This window comes from Octodon degus, unplaced genomic scaffold, assembly GCF_000260255.1.
Source record: "Octodon degus isolate 3935 unplaced genomic scaffold, OctDeg1.0 scaffold00026, whole genome shotgun sequence".
NCBI lineage: Eukaryota > Metazoa > Chordata > Mammalia > Rodentia > Octodontidae > Octodon > Octodon degus.
In genome coordinates this window covers 7,873,891-7,892,682 of record NW_004524602.1, presented here as the reverse complement: position 1 = coordinate 7,892,682, position 18,792 = coordinate 7,873,891, and the positions used below count along the sequence as shown (strand labels likewise).

Genomic DNA, 18,792 nt, shown 5'->3' with positions numbered 1-18,792 from the left:
CTTCTGACCCTGTTCTTCCTCTGCAGGAAAAAGGAAAAGAAGGGCAATTAGACCACACCCGATTCACACCACCTGCCACTCACCAGAGGCCACGGAAAAGGAAGCTCCACCATACTGAAAATCGAGGCACACAGTGAGACCTGGGGCCTCAGATGGGCATCTGCCCATTGCCAGAGGCCTTGGAGCCAAGCTGGCTAACTCCAAACTAAGGGGCCAGGCCACTACCCACAGAAAACAAAAAGGCTGCCATACCACCAGCCTCTTCTTCATCTTCCTCATCATCGACTTCCCCATCGTTGTAACCTTCTTCATCCTCCTAGGAGAAAAGACAGACACAAGGTTAGGAACGCTGCTGCTCCAGGGCTGTGTCACTTCTGGCCCCTCAGAGCCCCACCTAAGGCCTGCTGCTCAGGATGCACACAGTGTAGAAGTTTCTCATCTGTTTGGATCACGGAGCCATTTGGGAATCTGCAGAAAGTGCTGATCTCCTTCCCTAGACACCACCTGTGGGGGTGGGGAGATAGCTCAGTGGAATAACGGCTTGCCTGGCAAGCACAAGGTCCTGAGTTCAATCCCTGGTACCACGCCCCCCCCAAAAAAACCACACTCATATCACATAGGACATATGGAAATGACTGTAGGGGGTGGGCTGTGGGTACCCAGAGGCTAGTATTCCTGTCCCCAGGGGTCAGGTGGCCTGCAGTTTGCATGCTCTGAGGACAGCGAGCCCCAGTTCAACTCTACCCTTCTGCCCTTTCCTGCCTCAGAAGATTCGAGGGGAGAATCCCCCACACCCTGACTTCATCCTCTCCACCTGTGCTTTCTGCAAGTTTGTTTTATTTTTCGAAACCAGGGATTGAACTCAGGCCCTTGCGCTTGCCAGACAAGCGCTTATTCTAGCTTATTCTACTGAGCTATCTCCCCAGACCCTACCTGGAAGTTTTAAGACAACCAGGGATTTGCTGAGTGTGGTGGCGCACACCTATAATCCCAGCACTTGGAGGCTGAGGCAGGAGGATCATCATGAGTTCAAGAATGGCCCCGACTACACAGTTCAAGGCCTGCCTGAACTGCACAGCGAGACCCCGTCTCAATATAAAAACTTCTCTAACAAACAGAACTGGGGCGGGGCGCCTTTATGCCATGGGAGACATCGTTGATGTCACAGAGCAGCGTCCTCCATCTGTCTGCTAAGGCTGTTGTGTGTGTCTATGCAGCCCTCCACCAGAAGCTGGAAATATGCAGATGGTGAAGGAGATTACACAACACAAAATGAAACCCAAGGGCTGGGCTCTTGAGGCAGGAAGGGCAGACACACGCTCCGTCACTAGCACAGCTTACTGCCCTCACCTGGGGGAGCCCACTTCTCTTAAGTTTATTTATTTATTTATTTATATATAATGTATTTAGTACGGGGTCTACAGGGTCTCACCACGCAGATCAGACTCTAGTGATTCTCCTGTTTTCAGCCTCCCAAGTGCTGGGATGACAAGCACAGGCACCACACCCAGTCTCACTGCGCTCCGCGGGTGGAACCAGCGTGGCATGCCGGGGATCAAACCCTGGTCCCTGCGACTGCCCAAGCAGGCGCTTTAGTCCTCTGCACTATCTGGCCAGCCCTTCTCTTAAGTTTTTATTTTTACAAAGCTCACGGTATTTGACAGAGTGAGCCAGTGGCCTGGATAGAGAGAAAAGGGACACTATAGCAGTAGATGGGAGCCCAGCTTGCACCAGAGGCCTCTCCATAGCCCCCACTGCCTTCCCATCTGAGGCAGCCTAGCGCTGAGACCCCAAGATGTCCCTACATTCTCAAGGTGGAGGCAAGAGACTGGAGACGTGGGGCAATGTCCTGTTGCTGTGCCCTTAGATGTCTCCCGGTCAACCTTCTCCTAGCACTAGGAGTAGACAGAGAGAGCCAGGTGTGGTGGCACATGGCCTGTAATCCTAGCACTCAAGAGGCGGAGGCAGGAGGATTGCTGAGTTTGAGGAGAGTTCAAGGCCAGCCTGAACTACACAGTGAGACCTTGCCTCCAAAAAACCAAAATAAGAACAGTGGATGTAAGGACCTAAACATGTCACACAAGATGGCTCTGCAGTGGAGAGACTGGGACTGTCCAAACATCACAGCTAGTACATGGTGCAGGCATGTGGAATGGGGGTGTGCACACCCACACCAAGGGGTCTAATGCTCTCCCCAGCATGTCACTTTACTTCATTTTTTGCACAAAAAAATGAAGAAAGTTATCTGGAAAGGTATTTTATACATGAACACCAGGCTCAGAAAGGTCAAATAACTTGTCCAGGGTCGCCAGCAAACGGGTGGTACAGCTGGGAACTCAAGACACTTCACACCTGCTGGGAAATGTTCTGTCCTCAGGGTACTGGGCCAGGCCTGATGCACTACTTCCTGTGTGCAGCTAACTCCGTCCTTTTAGTTCCTTACCTACCACTTAGCTCTTCTGAGCTGTCTCTGATTTTGCCTGGCACAAGGTTTAAGAGCTCAGTGTCTTAATTACACATAAATGCAAGTCAGCAAAGCTGGGCATTGAGACTTGGGGCCTCTGGAAGAGCTTGAATCCCCAGGGAAGCTGGGCCAGGCAGGTGAGTCCCCTCAGGAATCCGTGTCCCCCTTCTAACCCAACTTCCCCAGGATTATTGGTAGTCCTGTCCCACAGAGTACCAGGCCATCCTGCCAGCAAAGGGGCTCCATGGGAACTCAGGGAGCCCCAAACCTCACTGTAGCTACGTCCTTAGTCCTTACCTCCTCCTCTCCGCTCACGTCCTCCTCTTCCCCTTCCTCCTCCTCATCTTCATCTTCCTCATCTTCCACTACCTGAGCATCCTCGTCGTATTCCTCCTCTGTGTAGCCACCATGGGGAAAAGAATGCAAGCATGGTGAGCGGGGCCCCACTAGCACAGGCCCGGGTGGTGAGGCCTGCGACCTCCACGCCTCCTGTGCCTGAGGTCTGAGAGCTGTAAGTCACAAAAGCGGCCCCCATCCCCTCGCATGGCCCCAGGAGACCTGCCCAGCAAGCTCTGTCCTTCCACAGTGGGGCCACAACTGCGATGCCTGGAAGCTAAGTGTCACCTTACCCAGGAAGAGCGCGCAGCCCAGGGGCCCCACTTTAAGGCCTGGACCGAGGGATGTGGACTGATGGGGACACAAGGAGTCAGTGGGAGCAGACATGCAGGGTCTGGAAACCTGCCTTGGGACCCCAGGCCTTTCTGCTGTATCCAAAGTCCTCCAGTATCACAACGTACCCCAGAAAGGTGGTGGCTGTCATCTGCCATGACAAAAAGCTCCACCAAAGCCTGCACTATAGCTGAATGCCTTATAAAATACTCCAGTCGAACAAGGAAAAACAAAAGCTTGTGCCTGAATGGATCGGACAGGGCCCTGAATCTCAGCACTCCTCTGCAGACAGGTTATGTGTGCTAGGAGCAAGGGACACCAGGGGTGTACCCCTCTCCTCACCGAGGCCCAAAGGCTGGGGTACTGAGACTGTGGGCTGCAGCCACCAGGGGGCCCCAAAGCCCCTCCAGCTGATGACCTGGTATCCACTACTGCACACCAGATGGGCAAAGAGGGTGCCCAGGCCACACCCTGCCTTCCACAGTCCCCTAAGACTCCCTGGGAAAGTGTCTAAGTCTGAGCTCCACTCTAGAGCAATACAGCAGAATATCACTCCCTATGGAGCACTGGAAAAGGAACAAAAATCAAAGTGAGGACAGGTAGTTTTCAAGGGGTTCTATGCAACTCGAGTACCTCCTGACATTTCTTTGGGGCCACGCACAGTCTTACCAGGGGGCAACCCCAAAGAAATCAATTCGGGGAATGGGGGAGCCACAGCAGAGGGTCCCCACTTGCAGCCTGCCCTCTGCAGAGCCCAGGGGCAGCCCCCGCCACTCACCATCCTCATCCTCCTCGTCATCATCCAGGCCCTCCACGTAGCCCTCGGCGTCCGAGTCAGGGGCCTCCTTGTCGTCCCGGTCGTAGCCGTCGAGGTACTTGAGCTGCGGGAGGAGCTTGAACACATTTTCTCGGTAGTCATTCAGGTTGGTCACCTCGCAGTTGAAAAGGTCTAAGCTCTTGAGGTTTTCTAACTTCTTCTGCAGGTAGAGACCAGAAAGTAAAGAGTGAGGACAGGTGGTAGCTACAGGCGGGAGAAGAGGCTGGGGCCTCCCCAGACTGGAGCCCAAAGCTCTGCTGTGACCTGAGTGCCCAGGAGCTGAACAGGTGACACAAACTCACTCCTGTGCCTAGTAACGACCACTGTGACAATTAACACAGAGCTGCATGTATTAAATCAATTTATCCTTCAACTCCTGGGAGGCAGCAGGAATAACCATCAGTGCATTTTCCAGATGAGGAAAAGGATCTGTGATCTGACTGGATGAAATACACTTGTCACAGACGACAGAGAACAGCCAATGGGGGACCCAGATTCTGTCTCTGCTACCTCACTGGACCACGTCTGGCCTAGCCTGAGCTGTCCCTGATGGGTGATCGAGGACACTGACACCCAGGATGGGAGCGGTCTCCCTCTAGTGTGTGTGGGGGCTGCACCCCGACCTCCCACCTCAGCCAGCTGCAGGGTCTCAGGTACAAAACATCCTGTCCAAGCCCCTGCACCATCCTGCAGGACCAAATGGGCTCTCCAGCGCTGAGATGTGGAGGTGCAGGGCCAGAGGAGACCAAGGCAGGGCCGGGCGTGGGCTGTGGTCTTTGCAGGGTAGCCCTCCACACCCCACGACAGCAGCTTCCCGCTCACATGGGGTCAGGTCACATCCCAGGGGCGTGAGTGTGGGGGATCTCCCAGAGCAACCCAAACTCAGGCTCAATGTTTCACAAGGATTTTTCTCTGCTCAGTCCCTGCACCGCTTGGTCCTCCGCCATTCCCAGTATATACATTTCCAGCACTAGGAAGGTTTTTCTTTTTGGAGTAAAATTAGGAAAGGAAGAACCTCCTCCACACAGATCAAAACAGCCCAGCCTAGGGCCAGCCAGATAGCTCAGAGGACTAAAGCACCTGCTTAGGCAGATGTAGGGATTGACCAGGGTTCGATCCCCGGCGTGCTGTGCTGGTCCCACCCCTAGGGGTGGTGAGACAGATATTGAGACTGGGCATGGTGACACGCGTCTGTAATCCCAGTGCTTGGGAGTCTGAAAACAGGACAATCACTATGAGTCTGATCTGCATAGTGAGACCTGGTACTAAAAAAGAAAAAAAAATGCATACACAAAAAGTTCAGCCTTCTAGAAGAGCGGCAGAAGACCAGGGACAGAAATGTTCTGTGGGAAGCACATTCTAGTAGCTCACCCAAGGGACCCAGGGGAACAGGTGAGGCCTCAGCTTGGTGAACACGAGCTGGCTTCTCGTGCTGAGAATGGCCCATATGGGGGACCCATGGGCACCTATGGGAGCAAGGAGCGCTTTGTGCTCAAGAACCCCCAAACCTGGCTCGGCCTCCACCCAACAGACACTGCACAGGCAGGCCTGGCCGCTGCGGCGGTGTCCACAGGCCTCCTCCAATTAAAGACACCTGGTTTACCAGGGGACTCTTCTGTGTGTATTTGCATCAGACAAGTTTACCTAATGTGGGAGTATTTATTTCCAAACAGCCGTTGTTGAACCAGTGACGCATCCTAACAGTTGCTTTCCTTAAAAATCTAAGCAATATAATAATTCAGACCTTGGTAATGGAGAAATGACCATTCTGATTACGCCCTGCCCCTTGCTAGCTATCAAACAGCTGAAGCTGGGGTGTGCCCAGCTTGGCCGGGACAAGCACAGGAGCCAGAAATGCCAGCCAGGTCTCTGGGCCCCAGGCACCACCAGACAGCCCAGGGATGCTGCCTCTACACAAGGCTCTCACCCCACAGGGCTCTGCCCTGCTGGGTTTCTGGGTCACCTCTGACCCATGTCCCATCACTCAGTCACCAGCACTGGCCAGCAACCCAGAGAAGAAACAGGAACCCACCACATTAGGGGGCTGGCTTAATGCCTGAGCTCAAGAAATGATGGCTCAGGCCTCCAAAGTTCAGCAGAGACTACGAGGGAGAAGCTCCAGGGTAGAGCTGAAGCGAGGTTCAGATCAGCCACACCAGCTCCTCTTTCTGGCTGTGAGACCTCGGTCCACCTACTTAACCTTCTCTAGGCCTCAGTTTCTCCATGGACTGCGGGGAAACAGAAGCAACCACTCTGCCTCCTAACACACTACCAGACCCAAAGCAATTAAGAGCAATGAAAAAGAAAGGCATTACATAAATGCAAAAGTAAGATTCCCCCCACCAGCCCCCCCCCTCCTGTCCTCAGGCCGAGGGCAGGACCCAGATGACTTACCAGGGGCTCTATTGTGCTGAGGTCTTTAATTTTGTTGCCGCTTAAATTTAGATGCGTAAGATTCGGACACTTTTCTGCCAATACTTCCAGGCCCCCTGAGATTCTGTTATCGCTTAGTTCAAGCTAAACAAGGCAGAGGAAAAAAGCAAAAAGAGCTTTGATAATGAAGGCCCTCCCTAACAGCGAAGATGGAGCGCAGACCCGGGGAACCGGACAGCAGGTCTGCACCCAGGCTGGCACTGAATGATGCCCCCGGCAGCCGGTGCCAACCCTTAGTGCCAACCCCCTTCCACCCACCCGGCCCACCGCCCAGTGCGCAGGTGCACAGCGCTGTTTACCTTCTTGAGTTTGTTTAACTTTGGTAAGTTCGCGACTGAGGTGAGGCCAATGTTGATTGTACTTAAGAATTCCAGTTCTTCGAACTCATCTGTGAGGCCTTCGATTTTGCCATCGTTCGACCGACAGTTGTCCAGGACGAGTTCTTTCACCTGCAAGGGGAAGGGATGTGTGAATGGACGCAGGCGGGAGCTAAATGTGGCAGGGTCAGGACGGACGCCCACCTCGGGGGGCACTTGCGGTGTCATGGCTTCTTCTGGTCCCTGTGCCCCCAACATGCAGGATGGGCTCACCTCACCGGATTTTTTTTCTGCCTCCACAGCACTGGGGTGGAAGAGCATGGGGGGTGTGGGGCAGACTCCACTGCAGGACGGAGCCGTTGAGGGAACAGAGAAAACCACCTGTCATCAGCCACACGCGCCAAGAGGGTCTCATTCCCACCTCTCTTTTCAGGAAACAGAACACCACACCCTAGCTCCTTTAGCCCCAACACTATTAGGGTCCCCCAGGCCCTTGACCCAACCTGGCTGGTGTGGTCCAGCCAGGCCAGGCACCAGGGTCCAGCAACCCGCTTTCCATGCATAGCCCCTCCACTCACTGCTGCCAAGATGTAGACAGAGCTCACCCATGCCCCACATTGGCCGCGGCCTGCCCACCTGGCACTGGCACTTGTCACCATGGTCCTGCCCCATGGTAGGGACAGCAGGCCATGGACTCCTCTAACTCTGCCCCAGATCAGCACTGTTCCTAGTAGGATGGAAATGTCCTGTGCTGTCCAAAGGAGAAGCCACTGGCCATGCATAGCTCCCAGGGGTGCCTTTGGGGCCTATCTGTACCTACCCAGCCTGCACCCAAATGGGACCTAGTGTTTCATTTCTTTATTTTTTTTAAATTGTATTTTAGGGAAGGGTCTACAGGGTGTTCTCACTACTAGATTGGACTCATAGTGACCCGCCTGTTTATAGCCTCCTAAGAGCTGGGATTACAGGCATGAGCCACCATGCCCAGTCTCAATTGCTGTCTCAGTGCAAGGGGGTGGGGGGGGGGGTGGGCGGCATAGCAGGCCCTGGGATGGAACCCAGGCCCTGCAGGTGTTTTAATCTGCTGAGCTATTTGGTGGGCCCTTAATGCTTTATTTCTAATGAGGAAACATTAGAAGGTTGAAGGAAAAACCAGGCTCCGGGACCCAGTAGAAGACAGGAGGGTGTTGTAGGCGGGAGGTGATGCAGAGTTGGCACAGGAGACCAGCCGCCAGCAGCCAGCCCTGTGTTAGCTGCTCGCGCCCTGGGGCAGACTGGCTGCTGGGAAACCCGGTCCTGGGGGCTGGCAGGAACTTCGGGAGCCCTTCAACCCTGGTCCTTCCAGCCCAGGACACAGCATGGCACCCTCCTAGCAACAGTGGTGTCTGCTGGATACACTGCCTCCCTCCCAGGGACCCTGCCCATGGGCCCTTGTTTCTAACCATGTCCTCCACAGCAGCCCTGCTTTGTCCCAAGGGTCCCTACGCCTTCTCACCAGTCCCTGTCCAGGGCATCTCTGGGTCAGGAGCAGAGCAGGAGAAGATGGGCAGAACTGGCTAAACCTAGTGCCTGGCAGGGCCCTGCTCCATCACCCCCACGGGGACGGAGGGGTGATGCTGTCTCGCCAGGATGGTAGCAGTCTGTGGGCGCCATCTGCCTGGAAGGGAAGGCTAGGCAGCTGCTGCCTCTCCCCGAACTAACAAGTTCTTAGTCTGGGCACTGGCCACATGGATTTGGGGTGTTTAGTCCTCAAGAGAGTCCAGATGGGCAGCAGGGCAGGCCTCCTCTCAAGGTCACTGGCAAGAATGCCTGGGAGAAGTTCCTGGGAGGCCTCTGCCCAACACAGGAAAGGCCCACAGAGCCTGGAACCAGGCCACAGGGGGGCAGAGGGATGGAGAGTCAGGGCCTTCGGGCCTCTCTCTCCTTGGGATGGCCTCTGGGGGCAGAGGGTCACAGCCCAGTGTGCCACTGGCTTCCTGCAAGGCCCTGAGTATTCCTGAAGCCGCCCTAGAGAAAGACAACATGAAGGAATTCTAGGCTTCCTCAAACCCTGCAGCAGCCCTCCTGTGGTTTTCCTAGACTTGTCCAAGTTTTCTTCTCTTACCACCCTGTCCCAAGGACAGGAAGGAGGCCCTGGGTAACTGGCATACAGTCCTGGGAGGCCAAGGGGACCCCCTGCCACCCTGCTGCTGGGTGCAGGCTTGGGAGCACCAACCTGGCCAGGCTGGTACCCAGCCCTAGCACAGGCGGCCAACCCTCTCAGGGACGGCACGGGAGCCACTATGATTACTGTGCCTTTTCCTTACCCTCAGCCCCCCTTGGGCCCTCACCAGGGACATCACAGGGTTTCACATGCTGTCTCGTCCAGTCCCCAGCACCTGGCCACAGGACACCTCATCAGAACCACTGTCCCCAAGCAGTCAGTGAGGCATAAAGCATGCAGGGGGCCCCTGAAAGCTCCAACCCTCCAAAAAAGAAGTGTACATGCTCCCCTGCGCCCCACCTCGCTGCCAGACTCTCCTGGCTGTCACCGCTTCTTTTCAGCCCCTCTTCTAACAATTCCACCAACTGGGTGGGCACCAGAGCCCCCATCCCAGTTACACTTGCTCTGTAAGCACAGCACTGAACCTAAGCCAGCCCTGCCTTGCAGCTGCAGAACAGACCCAAAGGGGCCTTAGAAAACAGAGGACAAGAAGGCTGTGTCCAATCCCCGGGAAAACTTGCTAGATCTTGCGATCTGCTTGTCTCAGCCTCCCAGAGTGCTGGGATTCCAAGTAGTAATAGGATGGTAGATGGTGCGAGTCACAGCTGGGTTGGGGAGGCTGAAGGGACAGCTGAGGTCTCCCGGATCCCTGCTGTTTATGGATTCCTGACAGGAGGAGAAGCCTTGGCTTAGGGTGAGGGTGGCGGAGAGGGAGGAGGGGCCGAGGCCTAGATCCTCAAGCTTCCTGGGGTCACCAAAGAGCCCAAACCAGGCTGCGTCACAACCAGAAGGCACGAGAGCTGCCTGGGCAGAGTCTATTTACAGTGGCCAAACAGGATGAAACAGGCCCATCCCCTCTCGGCCAGCTTGAGAACGGGGCCACCCCAAACGCCCCGCCTGCCTGCTGGCTTCCTGGTCCACACTGCTGGACTTCCAGGCCTGGGACCTGACTGATTGCTGGGTTCACCAGGAACTGCTGGATCCCAACCCACTTCCTCCTAACTTGGCAGTGGGCGGGGCTCTGACCCTTCCCGGTGACAAGCACCTCCCCTTTTTATGCAGAGTGTGATCTGCTTAAAAAGGAAGGGGAAAAAAAAAAAAAAAAAAACAAACCCAAAACCCAAAAGCCCATTTCTCCTGCCAAGTCTTGGGTGTGAGCAAAGTGCAAAGTTAAAATTAAACTGCAAATTTGTACTTTGGGCTTAGACTCTCTCCCAGTTCTGGTGGCCACTTAAAAATACCCATGTGTGGTCACTGCCTGTTGGGATTACTCCACTTGGATCAAGAGCCTTGGAGCCCCTACCAAGGGACCCCCACCCAGGAGGAGGCTGCATTCACATTCTGTCCCCAAGACTGCCTTGGCCATGGCCAAAACACGGCTCGAAAAACATGTCCCTGTGACAGAGGCTTTCGCCCCCAACTTCCAGTATAAACATAAATACACCACCACTACTCCAAGGAACAACTTGTTTAGAAACTCTGAAGAGTTATCTTTACAGATTTCTCAAATTTGACCTTTCCTCTCCATTTCGAACATTGCAACCATGGTCACTGTCACCTCAAGTTCCTGCGAGCCCGCTTGTGCCTCCAAATGAGGTCTCTGTGACCTCGGGGACAGATGTGGTTAAGGAGCATCCTGGACTACTGGTGACAGGGCTTGACCTGGAGGCTAAGGAGCCCGCTGGCTGAATGACCTTTCTTGGTCCCCAAAGGGCACAGAGACAACTGTTTAACCTATAAAGCCCAAACTCTAGCCCAGAAAATGCCTGGCCCTGCAAGCCCTCAGAGAACATTCAGACTCCTAAGTATGACCTACAAGCACCCTTCCCTCCCACTTTGGTGTTGCAAATCCAGTCCCAGTCCCCCTCCCCAGGGAGCCTGCCACGTACCCAGCTCTCATCTCAGCATCCCTGGCCTGGAGGGCAGCTGCTGCATGAATCATTTAATCGTGTATTAAGCATCTGATCCTCCTAGAGGTCAGAGACTGTCCTTCCCTGTAATCAGCCTAGCAGGGCTCGGACACAGGCGCAACTGCTTAACAAATGTCCTGTTTCCAGCGCCAGGCACAATGCTAGGTACAGGAATACCCAGGGAGGCGAATGGCCGAGAAACGCTCAATTCAGCTGGAGGGATCAATGCTGAATGGGTGCAGCCCGCACCAAACAACAGCTGCTTCGTGCCCTGAGCAAGCAGAGAGGGGTCCAGGCGCAGAGGCCCAGGTGGCAGGCAGGTCAGCAGCACATTCCTGACCCCACCCGGGGCCCTGCCTAAGTTCCAGCCTTCTCCAGACAGGGTGCTCCTGCAACACTTTTGGCTGAGGGGAATGGGAGGTGATGGTGAGCCAAGGTTGAGGTCTTTGCCAGCAAGAGGCCTGCCTGCTGGCTGGGAGGAGACATCAGCCGGTAAACAATTCCAGTCCAGTCTGCCAGGTAGCAGGACTGAGGCCAGGGCAAAGTGCATTCTTCAAATGCCTCCGCCAGACAGGCCAGGCCCCCGGAGCCCAGGGAGAGGATGCACTACCTCTTGGCTGGCGGCAGCGGGGCCCTTGCTCAAAAATCACGAATTCTAGGACGGTGACAGCAGGTTGTGCTGCACCAGTTGCACAGCTGTGAAGCCAGCTCTGATTAAAACGGACAGCTTGGCTTAAAACGGGGCCGTCTAAAACCCAGAACCGGAGAGATGGAAGCTCTGAACGAGAAATGTTCCAGGATTTCCTGAGGCAGCAGGGAGAGGTGAACAGAAGGCAGGCTCTGGAGCCGGACAGAGCTGGCCAGAGCCCAGAATTTCTATCTGCTGGCCCATCTCACCTCCCCGGGCTTCCGGTTTCCTCTCCCGACTACAGTGCCCATCACGAGGGGTGGATTAAAATGAAATGCTTAGTCTAATGCATCCCAGCTTGGAGAAAACTGCTTGTCTCCTCCCCCATCTGCAGCCATCTTTACTGCCGTGTGCACACTCAAGGTACAAGAGCAGGGGAAAGGGCGGGCGACCCCACCCAAGCCACCGAAGCTGCCTACAAAGATTCTGCGTGGAAAACGCGGGACCTCCTACCTAACCTGCTGACGAACCAGGGTGGTGTGTTCCAAAACTCCCTGATTTTATACCCATACCTTGTTTTGTCAGGTTTTTTACACTAACCTCGCACCTGGATCTTCTTTTCTTTCACTGAGCGTGACTTCAGCAAATACGTGTAGCTTTAGTTTCAACCTTGTCAGTCCCTGACCAATTTAGTTTTCAGGTTCCAGTCTGCACAGAAGAGAAGCCTCAAATCAAATTGACCCGGTGTTTTTCGGTGCTTGTGGGTTTTAAATAGGTCAGCTCTTAAATGGGCCACCCTGTCTCCGATCCCATTTCTAGCGAGAAGGCCAAATTGCTTAAGACATCAAGGCTTTCAGCAGAGACAATAGCTACGTGTTGGTGATTTTGTTTTTAACCATAAAATGTATGCTTTTGCTTGACAACCAGTGTGGCAAAACCCGTGGAAATCTGTCAGGTCCCGTGCTGGAGGGGCATCCAAGGCCCTTGGAGAAGGTTAACCGTCCTCGAAGTTAACAGGGATCAGCAAGGTCCGTGGCCTTCTGACCACAGCCACAGAAGATACTTTATATTCAGCACACGCGTGTGTGTGTGTGTGTGTGTGTGTGTGTGTGTGCATACACAACAGACACAAAACTTACCCTTACAATATTCTTTTAAAAAGTGACCCACATTTTACAAAATGCTAGTCTGGTTCAACCTTCTTCAGAGGCCCAGAGCTGGGCGTACATGAGAGTGAACTCCTGAACTGAACAGAGAGATATTTCTGTGATCACTTGGGTTTTTTGCCACACCGCACACGGCCACCCTGGATCAGACAGATCATCCATGATGCTGAGACTCGGACCTTTCCAAATCTTAGCTGGTTACGGGCAGGATCTCACTTTACTTCAAGAAGATGGCCAAAACCTCTCTCCAAGAAACAAGCATTTCTGTCTCTGATTCTCCGTTGTTCCTACAATAGCGCTGGGAAGGCTGCGAGCACATGGCGCGGGGAGCAGTGACGCCATCCTTAGCATCTCCGAGACCCTGCGGTAATTAAACTGCGGGCTGGGCCATCTCATTGGCTGAACAGCGACAGGGGCGGGCCCGTGCGAGCATAAAGCCGCACGCCGAACAGCTCATAGGCTGAATGGCTGCGTGGGCGGGCTCTTATTAGCATAAAGCCTGTGACTTACTCAGCCCTGCAGGAACCACGCCCTCCTCCCCAGAGAGTGGGAGGACCTGGTTTTTGCCTGGCCCCAGCGGAGTATTCCTCCATCCAAGGGGGAATCTGGGCAGATGTCTCCCTGATCTCTGCTTTCCACAGGTTAAAGCTCATTACACCTTCCCTGCTAGACCTGTGGGGCCCGCCTCCTGCAGGAAGCCTTCCTTGATTGCCCAGCCCTGCCTGACTTAAAAGCCGTGTACTACAGGAAAGGTCCTGGAGCTGCTGGAAGTGAGGCCCAAGCCGCTGTTCGGCGGTCTGAAGTAGAGCGGTTTGGGCGCTGACTTAGCAATGTGCATGCAGTGGGAAGAAAGGACAGGGAAGGTTCTGCAATTGTCAGGGGACACCTAAGTGAAAATCTAGGTGCGCTCCCACGGTAGGACCTGTCACCGCCCCATCTGTTTTCTGTCATCCCAAGGGCATCACCAGGTGGCCTCCAAGGAGGTGCGGGTGGGGTAGGGACCAGGCACCCTGAGGAGGTCTATCCTCCTACCAGGCACTCGTAGCTCCTCTCAGTCATCTTATGAAGAGCCACCACACCGTCCCAGAACAACAGAAAGGCAGAGGGGCTGAGGCAGCAGGCAGGGAAGGGGGAGTTAATCCTGATCAAGCTTCATGTCGCATCCAGAACCTTTAATGGCCACACTCCCCCCATCAGCCAGTGCTCCCTGGGAAAGCCCCACACCCCCTTACCCAGGCTGCCTGTCCCTACCTCGCCTGCTACCAGCTAGCTGCAGTTTAGTTTATAATACGCTTGCCCTTCCCAGACAACAGGAATCCCACCTCTTCTACCCTGCCTGGGACTCCCTCAGGGAGCCACAGTATGGATAGTCTTCCTTCTGTCCCCCAAACAGCCCTGCCAGGGTCTAAGGTCCTGGTGTCCCCTCCCCCTCCGCCTGAAGGAGCTGGCTCTTGACAGACACTGGTTGAGTCACCAGAGATGAACAGAATAGGGCAGACTAGAGAAGGGTGGGGCAGGTGGCAGTGGCCCCTAGAAGGCTGCCAACCCCTCCTTTTTTTGAGACTAGGTCTCACTATAAAGTTCAGGATGGCTGGTCTTGAGCTCCCAAGGATCCTCCTGCCTCGGTCTCCCAAGTGCTGCAATTACAAGCATGTACCGCCATGCCTGGCTCCTTCCTCCTGAGGCAAGGCATCCACTGGCATCCCCTGTGGCAGGGTTGGGCCTGGCTGCTGCCATGCAGACCAAGCAGGGCCCCTGGACTATGGGGACAGACCTCTGTCCAGGAGGCCCAGCCTCGAGCCTCTGCTCAGCGTGGACCCTGACTGCAAAACCCAAGCAAACTCACTTTCCTCGCCTCAGGCCTGAGAGGTCCCTGGGCTGACGATCCTAACTTCTGCCTGCTGCTGTCCACTGAGCGACCCACCTGAGAAGGCTGCAAGCTCTCCAGGACTCTGCCCCATTTCAAGTTTACTTCTGATAAGGCTGGGCAGAAGTTCCAGCAGCCACCCTAGGGCAGAACCTGCCGCTGCGGGCTGTGCTCAGGACTCTCAGCCTAGGCACACACCCCAGAGTGCAAGGTCTCTTCACGCTGAGCTCATTCGAGTAGCAAGATGGACGTGCGTGCGGGAGGCAGAGGAAAAGGGATGTCAGGGAGGGAGCCCAGGCCTGAGCCCAGCCTTCCTCCAGGTCTGGCCTCACCCACCCGGCAGGGCTGGAAGGGCGTGAGGGGCATGGAAGGCCAAACAGCCACAGAGCTGAAACTGACCTTGGCCCCTTTCCACTCACCTCTACCCAGACTGACCGCAGCCTCAGCAAGGAGCAGAGCAAACTGCCTCGCTGTCCTAGCTCCAGTGGGAAGCCAGGAGGATTCCGGCAGGAGGAACTCCTCATTCGGAGCCCTGGGCTTGCCTCTAGGCATCCCCTCTCCAAGGCCACACACAAGCCCAGGAACCCAGGGTCACACCTAGGAAGTGACTTGGTCTCTGCCCCTCCTCCCCAGGTCCAACAAGAACCTCACTCCCAACCTGCCAGGATCTGTAAAGCTCAGGAGGTCTGTAAACCTCTGAGCAGGGGAAGCGTGAGAAATGCCAGGAGTAAACACAAAGCAACAGAATGGAATAAGGGAGGGTGAGGAGGAAGCTGTGGGGCAGGAAGAGCCCAGAGTCAGCACAGAAAGGGGAGGAGGCTGAGGTGGTGGCTCAGGCCTGTAATTCCAGCAGCAGAGGCCGGGGCAGGAGACATAGTGAGCACAAGGCCAACCTGAACTACACAGCAACTCTATCCCACAAAAAAACCCCAAACCAAAACAAAGCAACAAGACGAGGAAGAGCAGAGAGGCGCAGGCTTTTGTAGGTTTCACTTAACTTCTAGGGTTCCATCTTCCACGCTTGGGTGTTGGTGATAAAATTTATATTTATTTATCTATTTTTTTCCCAAATAGAATCCAGGTTAGCTATTGTTCACGGGTCTGCAGCGGTTTTAAATCCCAAAAGGCTGAAAATAACAAAACCCAAAGAAATGAAAACCTTGTAACTTTTACAAGTCTGGGAGAGGCCAGGCAATAAGTGAGACATACAGAACTTCACCAGCTGTTCTCAGCAGCAGCTCCTTAAAAAAAAAAAAAAAAAAAAAAACCACTTCATATTTATTAGCCCACGTTTGCAGTCCACAATGACCTACACTCAGCTTGGGATGTTGATACGTCCATGCCTGTGTGTGTGTATGTGTAAAACACACACCAATTGTTTTACCACCCATCTCAGTCTCCTTCCCATTTGCCATGAGATCTGTCTCCCTGAAGGAGGCTCAGCTAGGCTGTCACATGCTCCAGGCCACACCACCAGGACTTTGCTGACTGCAGGCAGCAGACGGAACTCCAGTCAGGTCCCCAAACACTGCCGTGACCAGACCAAGCCTTACATACCCAAACCCAGGGAACTGTCCTGAGGACAGCAAGTAGGCAGGAGAGTGGCTGACCCCAGGGCCATCGACAATTGAAGGAACTGAGGGTGTTTAGGCCAGAGGGTGGGGGACCCACAATATAGTTATCTGCCCCCAACTATCTGCAGGAGGGTCACGTGCAAACACAAGGGCATTTCCTGTGTGTTGCTCGAGCAACTCTGCTAATCAGCAGGAATTATAAAAAGGCAAGTTGGTGCCCAGTAGAAAACAGAAAAGGCCTTTGGCTCGAAGGGCTGGCCCACAGAATGGGCGCCCTAACAACTGGTCCTCAACTAAGTCACTGCCTACATGGAGCGTTTCTCAGAAAGGGCACCAAACAACTGCTACATGAATTACTGATGCTTGAGGGAGCTCTGCAAGGAGTTGTCCCTGGTTTTTTGATCTTCTAAAGCACAACGCTTGATTCTTTCCTCTGACTAGGGAAGCACCACTTGGACAGGCCACCCAGCCAAGTTTATTCATTTGATGGTCATTATGCTTTGCTATCATATGCTAGGTGCTGTGCGAGGCTTCAAAGTTTACATCTGAGAGGGGGAGCCTGATAATAAAGCAATAAACAGCCAGGCATGGTGACGCACGCCTATAATCTCAGCACCCAAGAAGCTGAGGCAGGGAATCATCTGAAGGTTGAGACCAGCCTGGAGATCAACCAGGATGATAACGTTCTGGGCAAAGAGCTCGGGCAACACATATGTCTGATCCTACTGGGGAGAAGCCAGGGAAGAGGAATAAAATTGGGGAAGGGAGGGAAAAGAGGGGAAAGAAGGACAAGGGTGCTAGTGTGACCGCTCGGCTCCGTGCGGAGAAAGTGGCAGCCATAACTTTCACACCTACAAGAAATCTTGGTGCAGCAGGTGGAAGGGTAGCAGGTTTAAACAGGCCCCGGGGAACACACTACGCGAACCACGGCAGGGAGGGAGGCCAAGCTCTGGCCGCGAGCCTCTGATCTCCCTTGTCCTGCCTCTTCTGAAGGAACTTCACAGCGCCCATCTTGAGCTTCCAGGGAGCAACGGGCCTCTCTATCCCCTGGGAAACAGCTTGTGGAGGAGGCTGACGGGAGTTTGGGCAGAAGAGAAGTAGCTGGAAAATCTGCCTTGTTCCAAGACTTACCAGCTAGGAGCCGAGTGGCTCAGGCACGACTTCACGCTGACTCAGTTCCTTCAGCTCTAAACTGGGAAGAGCCCGCACCACCCCACAGGGCTCCGTGCGGCCAGATGGGATCACGGGTGTAGATGTGCTCAGTAGCTGCGCTGTCCTGGAAGGCACCCTAGTACATTTTATGAGCACAGTGGGTTACCTGAGACTTCGTGCCCCTGGGAGCAGAGACCAGGTGTTGCACAATCCGGATTCCCCTCTGCTGCTGTGTACTTACTTCTCAATAAACATATGCTGCACTGAAAAGCACGAAAAGTAACGTAGGAAAAAGTTCTGCCTAGTTTTTTCTTCCTATTAAGGAGTAACCAAGGGAGGACAACCTCCTCAGGCCCCCCTCCTGTTCCTCTTTCTTTCCCTCAATACATATATTCTGCTCATCACCTCTGTTTGTTCCTAAAATTCATTCGTTGGTTTTAGAGAACACGAACTCGTGCAGGTCAGGTGCAGAGATCGTTTTTCCCTGTGTCATTTGGAGGTTCCCTATATTGTTTGGAGGTCACCCACCCGAGATCAGTTTTTCTCCCTGTATCATTTTGGAGTTTCCCACCAAGATCATTGGATGGAGGTATGAGTTTGGTTTTCTTTCATAAATTCTGAATTGGGACTTGCTTAGGTAACAAATTTTTATGCTTCAAATGTTAATACCATAGTTTTGTCCCACCTCATGTCCAACTAAGCAAGTTCCCATGTCTTCTGCACCACCTTAGACCTGCCTCACCACATGGTTTTCCTTGATAAAAGTCCCTGGAAGAGACAACTTCCCCGGGAACTACCCACTTGGGCCCCGCTCCTGTCCCTCTCTCAGACAGGAGCTTTCTTTCTCTCAATACATATATTCTGCTCATTTAAAAAAAAAAAAAAAAAGGAGCAACCAAAATGCTGCTGAACAGTCTTTCTTCACATTGTCCTTCACTTCGAGTCTCACCACAGTGTGGGACAGACTAGGGATGGGGTCAGGGACAAGGTCTGACACCTCTGGGAAGGTTCTGGTTCCCTGGCCACCAGGAAAAGGAGTGCAGACGCTCCAAAGACAGGGCCAGAATTTCCTGGGAAAGTCTGCAAAATACACAGATCATGCAGTGTCCTGTCCTGGATTAAGGAGCCGTGTTACTGTTCGAGCCTGATGGCCCCTCAAAGCCTCACGTGGTCAGGGGCGGGGCCTTGGGGAGGCAGCTGAATCAAGAGTTTGTGATTGGCTCACGGTTTAGGGCTGGGATTGGGGGTTGAGACCTCATCTTGGGTGAGTGGCCTACACACACAACAACGGACAGAGAGAGGCTTACTCTCCCCTCTTGTCGCTTCTGCTGTTTTCCACTGCAAAGAAAGGCTGCCCCTCTGCCATCCACCCTGCCTCAGAGCCAGCTGACTACGGACTGAAACCTCCATACACTGTGAGCTAAATAAGCCTTTCCTTCTTTAACTTTGGGTATTAGATATTTGGTCCCAGCAACAAGAAAAGTAAGACGGCCCTGTTATAGTCCAAAGCCCAGAAAAGTAGGTGTGACAGCTGATTCCAAGTCACTTCTGGTTTTGGTTGTTGTTTGCCAGGATTTTTTTTTTTTTTTTTT

At 53.9% G+C, this 18,792-nt stretch overlaps 1 protein-coding gene across 1 annotated transcript in view; it reads right to left on the bottom strand.

Moving 5' to 3' along the window:
* The window catches only part of Anp32a (acidic nuclear phosphoprotein 32 family member A), a gene marked incomplete at its 3' end in the record, with an annotated part of 34,394 nt that continues 15,602 nt past the window's right edge, over window positions 1-18,792 (bottom strand). The window contains exons 2-7 of the mRNA XM_004628918.2: window positions 6,683-6,832; window positions 6,345-6,467; window positions 3,912-4,110; window positions 2,762-2,859; window positions 253-316; window positions 1-20 (exon numbers count right to left, since the gene is read on the bottom strand). Coding sequence (XP_004628975.1) covers window positions 1-20; window positions 253-316; window positions 2,762-2,859; window positions 3,912-4,110; window positions 6,345-6,467; window positions 6,683-6,832 — 654 coding nt within the window. The remainder of the gene's footprint in view (window positions 21-252; window positions 317-2,761; window positions 2,860-3,911; window positions 4,111-6,344; window positions 6,468-6,682; window positions 6,833-18,792) is intronic.